This window comes from Dendrobium catenatum, unplaced genomic scaffold, assembly GCF_001605985.2.
Source record: "Dendrobium catenatum unplaced genomic scaffold, ASM160598v2 fragScaff_scaffold_315, whole genome shotgun sequence".
NCBI lineage: Eukaryota > Viridiplantae > Streptophyta > Magnoliopsida > Asparagales > Orchidaceae > Dendrobium > Dendrobium catenatum.
In genome coordinates, this window is record NW_021318777.1 from 1,557,273 (window position 1) to 1,571,518 (window position 14,246).

Sequence of the window (14,246 nt, forward strand, 5' to 3'; positions counted from 1 at the left end):
CTGGTCATAATCGTAGTTTACTGGTGTCATTTGACGACAAAATCACTCAGTTCAGAGGGCCCGAGTCATAATCGTTATCCATGGATCCATTTGGCGGCAAAACCATCAGTCAGAGGACACGTACCAATTCTTACTAGTAGGAGATTATTTAAGAATTGATCATAGTGATATTTTTGACTAGGCTTTATCTCCTTGTGAGCTGAAGTAAATTCCAATTTACTCACCCCAACAAACTGTTGCGGAGGGTGGATGAATTTTGCTTCAAGTGTTTAATAGTGTTGAATTTCAATTTTAAATATTCGAATTTGGATTTTTTTTTTTTTGGATATTTCGATTTTGGGGACATTTGTGATGACATTTATAAATACTTTGAATTAACCCCTCCATTTGAGATTTACAATCAACGCGACCATCATTAGGGTGTTTGGGGTCATTTCCATTCATTTGTTGAACCTTATGGACTCTGCCGTCTTGCCGACAGAGGATTGGATTTTGTAGGCTCTATATTTTATTAATGAATTTCTTTGTTCATAGGCCTTGAAGGTCTTATATTAACATATTAAAACAAATATCTCGGTCGGTACCGCGACTGTATATTTGTTCTATGATTTGAGCCGTATCGACTCCTATCTACCCTCGTAGAAGGATTGTGCTTAAACTTAATTTCATTTATGAACCCGCGCAGCTTTCCTAGACGTCACGTGTGTACTCTTAACATGCTCGCTAGGGCCCATACGGGTGTTTGGGAGAATTTTATAATTATTTACTGAACCTTGTCGACTCCTACTTACATGCTTAGGAGGATTGGGTTCAAAATTATTGACCCGCGCAGCATCCCTAGACGTACATGTTTTCCTACAAACTTGCCGGGGCTTACGCGGATTTTATGATTGCACTTACCCTTTTTGTGTACCTATGTGCATACATATTATAGTGCATATGATGGGGCATTCTTGGAATATTTAACGGGCCTTCTACGGCTGCTCGTAGGAATTTGCATATGCTACATCCCTTACGTATTTTGTTGTGGTTTTGGTCCTTATAATACATCCACTACTGTTGCAGGTAGATGTATTCATTCGCAGATTGGAATTGACTACAGGATACTGCATTTACTGAAGTCTTTCTGCATCTACCCATAGGTGACATGTTGTGCATACATCTATATTCGTAGAGAGATTGTATATATTACAGATCTTTTATCCTTGATTGCATGCAGATCAGTGCGCTTATTTGTATCTTGATGTTGATTGCCGGAGTGTTATAAAGCAATTGTTTCATCTGCTTAATGCCCTTCAAATGCTCCGCCTCATATTGATTATGTCACATTCTTCTACTTAAAGAGGACATGTATCTATCTACACGACTGATTCATAGGTGAGTTATATTCACTACAACTCGCTCATTCATCTTTGTTAGTAACTTGTTGAATTCATGGCACGAACTTCAATAATCTACTAGAGACTAATGAGTTTATTTATAGATTGTTGTTGAACGTCAGGTTGACTACAATCATTGCTAATTCCCCACATATATTTGTCGGCAAGCTACTACGTTCACCGTATGATTCCTTTCAATGTTCTTAGTGAACTGCTGCATTTATCCACAAGTTGGTTATCACTGATTGGAGGGTCTTCACAGTATTCGTGGTATATTATTGATAACTATTATAAATCATCACCTCTGTTTGTAGTTTGGGATATTGCATGCATTGAAGATCCCCCCATGATGAATCATAGGGGGATTACTGATGTATTGTATTCCACTCATACGTGGCATGCCACATCTGTTAGTGTGTCTTTCAGTGCTTAAGTCATGAGCATATTGCCACACATTCCTACTATCATCCATGGATAGTCCATGGCTATTGCTTAATGTATTTTCTTGCATAATGACTTGTATTAACCACCGGAGGACCACCTTTCAACTTGAATTTGATATTTTATTTATCAAATGTCTCCTCTTGGACATGCCATTGCCCCTACTATAATTTTCTTGTATATGTTTGTGAAATGATGGTTGATGATGTTCCAAGTCTTTGATATTTATCTTCGAGATGAACACTTGTATTGCAGGTTCCTTTCGTTGCTCATAGATTGATTGGCATGAACACTATGAGTTTCACATTGTTCATTTGTGGGAAATTTGTGTCATCATCTACACTTGTATTATTGCATTCTTTTTTTTTTTCATTGATTAGTGCTTACTAGTGCCTTTTGAAGCTTTATTCATTACAAGTGTCATCCTCATTCATTGATATTTATTTGAATGCTTTAGGTCATCACTTGGCCCTTTTTGTATTTTCAATTCTATTATGCATTTGTCAAATTAAGATTTAATTCATTGTTTGTCATTTGATTTTGGTTCCTTGCTATCCGTTGTTGAAGTTCAAATACAGTATGCTGTTAATGTCCAAGTCCTTGTATCTTCAGTCTAAATTTCAGCAGCCTCCTGGTGTCTCCCTCGGTTAGGGGAAAACTACTGAAGTCTAGGCCTTCCCACCACACTAATAAAAGCGTGTATGGTACGTGTCATTAGACACCGCGACCGTGTCTTCATTCCCATTATGCAAATAAAAGTGTGTATGGGGTCGGCCAGGTTACCTATTTGAAAACACAGTTGTTTCCCTGCGTATGGGTACTTATAAGTAATCCTGCATCGTTGTAGGCATCGCACTGGGTTCGCATCCCAAAACGCGTAATAAAACAGTGTATAGGCGGTTTCCGGTGCACCACGAACGCCAAAATGAAGCTTTTGGATCCCCTGCTTCGTTGCTAACACCGCGACTCACTTCCTCCCACCACGTTAACAAAAGCTTGTATAGGTACTTGTTATGTCACGCTGCAAGCGTCGAAGGCGGCTCTCGGAGTTTTGAATTTAGGGAAATTATACTTTCGATGTGGTAGTGGCAACGGGGTCGTACACAAATGGAGGCGAGGGAAATATGTTTAATTCATAATTAATTATAAATTATCCATAATTAATTATATTTAATATATAATTAATTATATTTAATTCATAACTAATTATAAATTAATTATATTTAATTTACAATTAATCATAAACTAATTATAATTAATTATATTAATATATATTTAATTTAAAATTAAATATAAATTGATTAGATTTATTTTATAATTAAGTAAATAAAAATTTATAATTAATTATATTAATCTTAATTTATTATATTTAGTTTAAAACTAATCATAAATTAATTGGATTTAATTTGTGATTAATTAGAAACTAATTGTAATTAATTGTATTTTAATCTATAATTAATTATATTAATTTAAAATTAATTATAAATGAATCATTTTAATTTATAGTTAATCATATTTAATTTTAAATTAATTATAAATAAAAATTTGAGCAAGATTTAAGCCTAATTTTTTTAAATGAAAATTTTAACTCTCCTAAATTGAGAGTTAACTCTCTGTTTCTAGGCGACAAGTCCAAGGGATTTGGCCAAAGAAGCTCGCGATAGGAAGAAAGTCACTTTCACAGCTAGCGGGCTCCCTTCGTTTCTTCCGATCAAAATGTTGTAACTTCCGGTCCGACGGCAAGGGAGCATCGTCGAAGGAGGTGAAGGTTAGGGCGTCTCGGGAAACGACGCCAATAGCGTTATTCGCAGACTGCTATAGGATTTCTACGGTATTTTCGCACAGGTATGCTTTAGAAATTCTTATATATATATATATATATATTTGTTTTCTGTTATAGAGGTCAACAGTGTGATGCATCAATCTCCACTATAAATGGCTATATGAAATCAGGTAGTGCAAATACAGGGGCACTCGTCATGCCTTTTTTCAGCTGCTCAAATTCCTGGGTGACTACCTCCCCTCATTTGAAACTATCCTTTTTCAGTTGCTCTGTCAAAGACCATGCTATAGATTTATATCCCTCACAAACTTCCGGTAATACCCTATGAGTCCTAACTAACCCTCCAACTCCTTCAAGATTTTGGGTAAGGGCCACTCCAACATAGCCTCTATTTTGAAAAGATCTGTAGTTACTCTTTATTTGGACATCACATGTCTCAAATACTCAACCCTCTGTTGTGCGAACAAACACTTATTCATATTGGCATAAAAAAGATACTCCAATGTTATTAACACGACCCTCAAGTGGTTCACATGCTTCGCCTCATTGATTATTCACCAAATGTCATCGAAGAAAACCAATATAAACTTGTGGAGGTAAGGCTGAAATATCTGGTTCATAAGTGACTAGAAGGTAGTTGGGGCATTAGCAAGCCCAAAAGATATTGCCAAAATATTATAGTGGCCTTCATGAGTTCTGAAAGAAGTTTTATTGTTGTCAAGGGCCACTTTCTGATTTGATGGTATCCTTATTTTAGATCAATCTTGAAGAATATCATTGCTCCATATAACTTATCCGACAAGTCATCAATGACCAATATAGGAAACTTATTCAACACTGTTTCCTTATTTAGAGTCCAATAATCTATTCAAAATCACCAACTACAGTCTTTCACAAGCAACACAGGACTAGAGAAAGGACTAACGCTGGGACGAATGATCTGGGCCCTTAACATCTCCCTGATCAGTCTCTCAATTTCATCCTTCTAAATTTATGCATAAGTATTTGGACTATCTCTGGAACTTTCCTCTATCTCTCCATGCTTCTCCCACCTTTAAGGCTCTAGAGCACCACCTGCACCAAGAATCCCATTCCTAGGTGATAAAGAATGTATTCCCCTAGGGGAGTTGAAAGGTTCCTGATCTGCTTTAAAGTTCCTTGGCCCAACATCAAAGAGGTCTTTAAAGAGGTACCAAATAGAAGAATAAGGTGTAGCCCAATTGTGCTTAGTTAGATTTCTGGTTTAGTTAGTTGAACTGGATATACATCAACCCTATGTCTGTACCTTAACCAATTTAATTAAACATTAAATATATAACTTTTTATAACATGTATGAGAAATTCATACATAATGCACTTTTTACTGGACTATGGAACCTGATGTAGTTTTAGAGTAAGCTGAAATTAAAATTTTATTAGTATAACAAATTCATCTTAACAATTTAAGCTCAATACCATAAAATCCAAAGACAGATAAAGCTAAAGCTCGAGCAATATGTATGCTTATTTTTATTTTGTATATAAATCAAAATTGTGGAAGTAAAGGGTAGGATTTCGTAGAAATACTATTTGTCATTTTTTGGATGCGTAAAAAATGGGGTATAAATTTTAAAAGATATTTTAATCATCATTATGAATTTTGGGGTTATACAGCCCTACCTTTTCATTAGTATTCTTAGCCTGAAAAGTACTTAAAATTTAACTTCCTTGCAGAAATGAAATTGATCTTTAATACCAGTGTAATTGTATTTAGCCATTCTTCCTTAAGCCTCTCCCCCTAGAATCATCGTATGACCTGTAAATGTGATTCCCTTATTGTATTTTTTTGAGCATGCCTTCTCTTTTTAAATATTTATTCTCTTAGCATCTTGCATCTTTCAGTTATATTGAAAGGATTTAGATGTTCATTTATGTAATAAGTTAATTTATTTTAGCTTTTTCATATTTGAGACATTATTTAAATTGGTTAAATAGATTAAACCTATAAATATGTTTATTATTTGCTTTATTTTACTTTCTCGTGTTATAATTGTTTGGCCTGTTTATGCTGGCTTCCATGGACCCCATGTCCAACCGTTTGCCAACTGGGAGGATATGCGTGCTTGTGTGTGCATACTCTGAGCTTGTGTAGGGAGCTGGTTTAGAATTGTATGTCGAAACGTTTTTAGTCTGTCTTTTTCTGTTTTGGGAATTGGCAGACTGGTTTGATATCGCCTATTGATCTGGTATAGCTAGGATATTGCACAAATAACTCAATTAAATGATCCCTTCTTATCCAAGCCCAGTATTCATAGCCATCATTTTCGGTTCTGTTTGCAGAGGATGGGGTTTAAATAACAAAAAAACATATGAAAATTCATTTGTTCTCTACTCGAGGTACAAGAACATGTTTTTCTACATTGAATTCATTAAAATGACGTTAAATTTGGATGTATTTCTTGTCAAACAAGAGTCGTGTTCTAGACAATGGGTCTTGAATGAATCAGTGTGCAACTATAATTTTTTTTTTAGTCGATTATCAAACTTCTCCCAAAGGTAAAAAGCAACACTATTGAGTCACGCGCCCAATAATGGTTGCAACAATCTTCCTAACTAGTAAAGCCATTAATCTATATGGATAAAACTTGCTGATAATCCCCAGCATGTCTTCTAGTAAAAAAAGCTCCCTTAGCGTAAATCTTTTTTTTTTTCACACATCTAATTGTTCCTCAAATTTTGCATATACATTTGATCTACTTGATACATTTCTCGTGATTCTTCTCTGTAAATACAATCTTAACAGGAAAGTGCTTGCTTGTGTGATTTGTGGTCGTCTGAAAAGTGCCTTTCAAATAGCATCCCGGAGTGGCAGTGTGGCTGATGTACAGTATGTTGCTCATCAGGTCTGCATATTCCTCTTATGCCTATGCTTGTTTTTCATTCTCCATTCAATGTGCTATTTGTTTTTCTACTCGTTGACCAGAAAAAAATAAGACATGATTCTCACATATGCACAACTGGTCGTGAAAGTTGGGAGAGTAATAGTGAGAAAAAAATATGAGGAATACGTGAATAGGCAAATTGCTCAACATAAAAACATAATTTGTGGTTTGATGAGATTGACTTGCCTACATTTTTGGCCTTATAGAAAAAATATTCCGCTTGAGTTGTATTTCTCAAGGATGTAAAAACCAAACCGGAAAAGAGGAAAGTTCAAGGTTCAATATTTAATGGTTCGATCTGAGTCAAACTAGACTCGAAACGGATGATGGAATAAATAATACAAATATTTACATGATATTTAAATTATAATTTTGGGAAAAAAATAAATAAAATTCATACATAAAAAATATATTCAATAATTTTAAAGTTAAATATAAATAATTATTAATTTATTTTATGTATTTAATTATAAATAATTACTAATTTTAAATTTAAATGTAAATATTTCAAACCTTCAATTTTAATTCATATTTAATAGAAATTTAGTTTATATATAAATATATAAATTTAATATAAATAATTGCTAATTTATGTTACATATTTAGGTATAATTTACGCATATAAATCATATATAAAATTCACATTATAAAATTAGATTTATAAAGTTATACTATATTATTTATTTTAATCTTTTCCTTTTTCACATTATAAATTCACATTATTTATTTTAATTTATAGATTCTTAAGAAAAATATGTTATCTAAATTAATTTAATATTTAATAAAAAAATTTATATTAACTTAAATTAATTAAATATATTATGAATTGATTCGATCGGGTTTTAAAAGCCGAGAGCGGTTCAAAGGTTGGCCGTTTCAATTAGCGGTTCAAATCAGTTCTCATCAATTTGATGTTGAACCAATTTTCATGAGTATCGAACTGGCCATATGTTCACGGTTGAACTTGTCGAACCGGTCGGTTCAGTCGGTTCAGTCAAGTTTTCAAAACCATAATATTTCTTGTTAATAGCAACAATGTTTTCTAGGAAGAATCGCATGCATATCACCTAAATCTAGCACATCCACGCTTACAACCTTTCTAGCATTACCAGAACTTTTGAATTTATTTCATCCAAGAAGATTTTTTAGTTATATTTATTGAGAAAACTTTTTTTCTTTCAGTGTATAAGTATAGAAAAAACTGAGCTCAACAAAATTAACAATCTCTTATTTGGAGATCAAAATTTTGATATGTTGACTTGCTAAAAATTTTATGTTGGTATTGTTTTTGTAAGTGTAATGGTCTGGTTCTCGAATACTTTTACTTTGTGCAACAAATATAATATGATATGATTCAACAAACCTTCGCAAATATGATATTTTTTATGATAGAGTTTTGTTTTGGAATGGAATATTGCAATTTCACTTTAATGTTTGATGCAACCAAAATTTTGGATAAAACTAAGATTGCATACAAATTTGTCTTCCTTTCAAAAATGACAAAATCTAACAACAAAGACAAATAAAAACCATAAAACTTATATTAATTTAGAGAAGAAAGATATAAGTGGGGTGGAAACTTGTGGAGAGAAGAAGGGATTAGAAGACCGAGACGAATTTTAAGAGTAGAAGGAGAAAGAAGACCATAGCTCGCAAGCTATGTAAACCCGCAGGTTTTTACATTCCACAAATTTTCATTTCTAAAATCCTTCTAAAACAGCCACAAAATAGCTCTTAAATAGGGGAAGAAAAGGTAAAAAAGATAATTAATACATGTATTTAATGCACCTCAAAATCAGCCAATAGAATACCCTTGAAAATTGCAGCAAGCAAGGACCGATGGGGCAACTGCCTAGGGAAGAAACTGAAGAATCAAAACAACCCAAAAAATGGGGGAAACCTGAAGCATTAAATGGCTCATAAAGGGGAAACCGAAAAGGTGTCTTTTGGGAATTAATATCGGCATGGGGAACACCAAAATACCTCTTTTGCCTTCATCAATTCTCCCCCGATTGAGAAATCTAAGTTTGCAACGTCGTCATCCTGATATTTTCCAGCGTGTACAAAAGCATTCTCATCAGGAAATGAGATTTCTCAACGGAAGGAGAATTGATGCAACCAAAATTTTGGATAAAACTAAGATTGCATACAAATTTGTCTTCCTTTCAAAAATGACAAAATTTAACAACAAAGACAAATAAAAACCATAAAATTTATATTAATTTAGAGAAGAAAGATACAAGTGGGGTGGAAACTTGCAGTGAGAAGAAGGGATTAGAAGACCGAGACGAATTTTAAGAGGAGAAAGAGAAAGAACATCATAGCTCGCAAGCTATGTAAACCGGCAGGTTTTTACATTCCACAAATTTTCGTTTCTAAAACCCTTCAAAACAGCCACAAAACAGCTCTTATATAGGGGAAGAAAAGGTAAAAAAGATCATTAATATATGTATTTAATACACCTCAAAATCAGCCAATAGAATACCCTTGAAAACTGCAGCAAGCAGGGATCGAAGGGGCAGCTGCCTGGGGAAGAAACCGAAGCATCAAAACAGCCCCAAAAGTGATGGAAAACCGAAGCATTATATGGCTCATAAAGGGGAAACCAAAAATAGGGGTGTCAATTCGGGTCAATGGGTCGGGTTCGGGTCGAACCCGACTTGACTCGCCTGTAAATCTAACAAGACCCAAACATGTCAGGTTTGTCAACTTGGACCCGACCAGTGCGGGTTATTGACACGACCCGACCCGACCCGTGAACATATGCCGAACCGAGCGAATCGGAGGGCGGAACTGTCGAAGGCTGCACGTCTATGCCTGCGGAGCGGAGCCAGTGCAAGTTGGATGCGGGATTCGCCGAGGCGCTGAGTGCGGAGCAAAGGCAGCTGAATCGCGGCTGTGCGGGCTGGACGCCGGCAATGGCGGCCTGTGACAGGCGGTTGTGCGGGCTGGACGTGGGCGACGACAGCCTGTGACGTGCGGCTGTGCGGGCTCACGCGGACGACGCGACCTAAGGCGCGGACAACGAGACCTGACGCAGAAGCGACTTCACCATCTGACGCAAACACGACCTGACGAGCGACCTAAGCAGCGTGTTTGCGAAACGGGTCAATTCGGGTTGACACGTGGGTTGTCGGTTCAACCCGAACTCGACCTGTTTTTCAAACGGGTCTGAAATCCGAACCCGGACCCGACCCGTTTAGCAAAACGGGTTGACCCAAACCCGGATTTTTCTAGGTCGGGTCCGGGTCGGGTTTTGGGTCGGGTCAAAAGTTGACACCCCTAACCAAAAAGGCATCTTTTGGGAATTAAAATCAGCATGGGGAACACCAAAAGGCCTCTTTTGCCTACATCAATGTTTTAACACCATTTATCTTAAAAAAGAATTCGATCATCCTATTCTTTTCTTGACTCTTTTAAAAAAAATTGTAACAAACTTTTTTTCTTATCAGCCTTAACATTTGTAACATGTTATTTATCTATGGTTGTAACTATGTTATCTAGTTGATAGTTGTACTATTGATATTAGGCTTGTTACAACACCTGCTGTGATCCTTCTGCTTTGCAATTCTTGTTTGGTTGTTCTTGTTTTTTCGTATACTATGGTTGTTTTTTTGTCTATTCCAACATGATCAGCACCTATATTTTTGGATTCTTCAGCAACACTAGTGATGGCATCATTGCGATTCAACTGGATATAAGATTATTTTTGTTTTTTTTTTTTTTTTTTTGAAAGAGAAAAGCTAAAGAGCTTTTATTAATAAAGCAAAATCAGTCCAACTCTTTACAAGAATCCGACTCCTTTTCTAACAAAGAGATAAAAGGAGGTATGTTACTTAAAGTAACATCTTCCCAAATAAAAGAGCTAAAGCATGCTAAAGTTAGCACAAAGATCAGCTAACTTATTACTTTCTCTACTAACACAATTAAAAATAACAAAATAAAATTCTTTAATAAAAGAGATGTCGGTTGAGTCATTACCACCATTCTTCACCAGCTCCTTGAAGAAATTTATCACATTCATGTTATCCCCTTCAATAATGAGTCCTTTATAGTCAAGCATCCACTCTTTAATCACTTGTTTGATTGTTAGAATTGCTTGAAGTTCCACAGCAGTAGAATCCCAATGAGTAACAGATTTTCCAAAGGCTAATAAAAACCTTCCAAAGTGGTCTCTAAACACTCCTCCGATACCAGCCTTGTAAGAGTTGTGGTGAGCCGCATCTATATTTACTTTAATCCAATCAGGTGGAGGAGAATGCCAAGAGTTCAGCAACCTAGTAGGTTGATTAGCATCCTCAATACCCGAATTTGTGCAGCTTAAAGCATTAAAAGCTGCCGAGCTACAGATTGCTTCCGTAGCTGTCATCACCGAGCTATACTTTCTTCCTTCATGAACATATAAATTCCTTGCTTTCCATGAATGAAATATGGAATTACAAAATAAACTCTTCATCCAAGAGTTTTGAGAGTCCAACCATAAGAAACAAGTTTCCAAAGAGTTAAAATTTGGAATGCCAAAACCCCATTTATTCAAAACTGTCATTACCTCCTTTATTTTGTTGCATCCAAAAATGATATGATCAATGTTTTCAACTTCCTCACAACCTCTAGGACATTTATCATACCCTTGTAATCTTCTATAGCATAGAAAATGATAAGTTGGTATTGCATTCTTCATCAGTCTCCACCAAAATAACTTGACTCTCTTATTTAACTTAACTTTATTGAATCGAGTCCAGGTGGTATCCTCTGTTTTTACAGATTCTATGGCTTCAGCTGCAAGTGCTGTGATGGTTTTGCCTGAAAGTTTGTGCATAAGCTCAATTCTGTCTTCGCCATTGTGTATCTCAATGGAAGAGATTAGATCAATTAGATCATCCCCAAAGAACTTTTTCAACTTGATAGAGTCCCAATTTCCATCTTTTAAGAAATTTTCCACCGTTAAGCAGCTGCCTTCCGTGGGAATGACAAAAGTTGGCCAGTTGATAAAAGCTTTTGTCTAAAACCCAAACATCTTCAAATACATTGATAGTTTTTCCATTACCCACAGTCTATCTTATAATTGGTCTCAAGAATTTATTTCCATTGCAGATCAATCTCCACGAAACAGAACCATTTCTGCTAGCTGGCTGGCCATCCATGAAACTTCCATACTTAGGGAATAAAAACTTGTGCATAAGAGACTCTACATTTTGAATATATCTCGAAGCTAGCTTAGCCCTCAAAGGTCCTGCTTGCTTAGAGCATGAATTGATGCCAAGGCCACCCCAATCTCTCGGTCTGGACATAAGATCCCAGCTAACATAATGCAGACCGGCATTACCATCACATTTCCTCCATATGAATTCCCTGCATACTTTATCAATTTCGTACAGCACCTTTTTAGGAACCATAGAATTTGTAGAATGGAATGTTGGGTATGATAATAACACATATTTTACCAAGGTAATTCTCCCGGCTAAAGAGAAGAGCTTACCACCCCAAACACCAAGCATACTCATTATTTTTTCAATGAGAAATTGGTAGTAAGCTTTATGAAGTCTTCTAAGGACCACCTTGACTCCCAAATAACAGAATTCTTTTATCTCTCTCAGAGTCATAGCTCTACAAATCTTCTTCCTCCTTCTAATCTTCACAGATAGTCCAAAGAGGACTCCAGATTTTTGCACATTCATCCTTTGGCCCATCCATTCGCAGAAATCCAGAATAATCCCTTTGATAACCTTGATCAATTTCATTTGAGCATTGGAGAATTTAATAATGTCGTCGGCATATAGTAAATAGGAAACCTTAGGCCCATTAGAAGAAATATCAACTCCTATAGAACTCCCTCTTGAAAGGAAAGCATTAGTAAGTAGTTGAGCACACATCACAAATAAAAAAGGGGAAAGAGGGCACCCTTGCCGAAATCCACTCTTGGCTTCTATCCACTTAGAATAAGAGCCACTAATAAGAAGAGAGAGCTTAAATCCCGTAACACATTCAACTATCAAATTAGCAAAAATGATAGGAAATTTATAGTATTCGAAAACTTTTATCAAAGTTTTCCACCCCATGGAGTCATAACCTTGCTCCATATCTATTTTAAAAGCAACCATTCCCTTGGAAGATTTGGAATGTCTAAATTTGTGAAAAATTTCCTGTGCCACTAGAATATGATCTTAGAGAGTTCTTCCTTTCAAAAAAGCTCCTTGTTCCACCGAAATAATTTTTGGAATTATCAATAAGAGTCTATTGAGAATCATTTTAGCCACTATTTTATAAACCGAATTACATAAACTAATTGGTCTATAATTAGAAGGAGAAACCAGATTTTTGACTTTAGGAATCAAAACAATATTGGTATCTTTCCAACTTTCATTCATTTTACCATGCTTGAAGAAATGATTAACTGCTTCCCATAGATCAATTTTGATGATATTCCAATAATATTTAAAGGAGTAATGTTCCTCCCTAGCTTCTTGATCACATCTTCTAATTCTTCAAAAGAGAATTCCTTGCTAAGCATAACCCTTTCTTCATCACTTAACGATGCTATAGAATCAAGCCAATTATCCAGTTCACAATTTCTCCCCAACCATTTACTGCTGAAATACCGAAATAGCACATCTTCAACCTGTTTTTGATCTCAACCATTGCTCCTTGCTCATCCTTTATTTTATGAATAAAGTTTGTATTTCTCCTCCCACTAGCATATGATTCGAAGAATTTAGAGTTTGTATCTCCATCCACCAACCACTTGACTTTTGCTCTCTGTTTCCACCATGTATCAAGTCTAGCCATGACAGAATTGAGCTCTTCCATCTTAGCCTTGAGTAACCAATGCACATCTTCTGGATTATTTCCTCCTTCAGCTTCGATTTCCTACAGCTTTAAAACTTCAGATTTCAGATCTTCCTTAACCAGGTTTAGAGCCTTGAACTTGTTTTTACTCTAGTAATGCAAATTTTTCAAAGTCCTCTTAAGCTTTTGATTTAAAGCTTGAGGAGGATCCCCTTTTGTTTTCTTCTTCCATGATTCCTTCACAACAGCAATTGAAGCCGGTAAAGAGGTCCATACTTCTTCGAATCTCAAAAACTTCCTGTTAGGAGAATTGAACTTCAACAAGTTTAACAAAATCGGACAGTGGTCCGAAGCCATCCTTGCCAAGTGCCTCATCACTAGTCTATGAGTAGAGTTCACGGCTGTTGAATTGACCAGGCATGTATCCAGCTTTTCAAGAATTTTCTTTGCTCCTTTCTTATTATTACACCAAGTAAACTCGAGGCCAACTTCAGCCACCTTGTGCAAATCATTGCACATAATTAAAAGACTTCATTTCTTTCGGGCCTAAGCCAAAAACAAAGTCTCTTCTTTCTTTTCTTCTTTGGACAAAAGACAATTGAAATCTCCCCCTATAACCATAGGGAAATCATTAGTCAAATGATGTTCCAATCTCTCCAGTAAACTCCTCTTGTACATATCCTTGTTACCATAGATTGTGGCAATTCTCCAAGTGCCCCTATTGAACACATTAAGTTCTCCAATAAGAATTTGGTTAGAAGATTCAAGCATATTAAAAGTGGCCATATCTTTTCTCCAAATAACTAGAATTCCTCCAGAGAGTCTTTCCGAAGGAACTTGACAGAAATCCCAACCTTCGCCAACTAAGGAACATACTATCTTTCCATCCACAACAGTAAGCTTAGTTTCAACTAAGCCAAGAAAGAATACTCCAAA

At 35.7% G+C, this 14,246-nt stretch overlaps 1 protein-coding gene across 3 annotated transcripts in view; it reads left to right on the forward strand.

Annotated features, from left to right (window-relative positions):
• Positions 1-14,246, forward strand: part of LOC110102932 — a 206,637-nt gene that overhangs the window by 169,191 nt on the left and 23,200 nt on the right. For all 3 annotated transcript variants that reach the window (XM_028693544.1, XM_020831452.2, XM_028693547.1), the window contains one exon: positions 6,386-6,485. In XM_028693544.1, the coding sequence (XP_028549377.1) occupies positions 6,386-6,485 (100 nt within the window). The remainder of the gene's footprint in view (positions 1-6,385; positions 6,486-14,246) is intronic.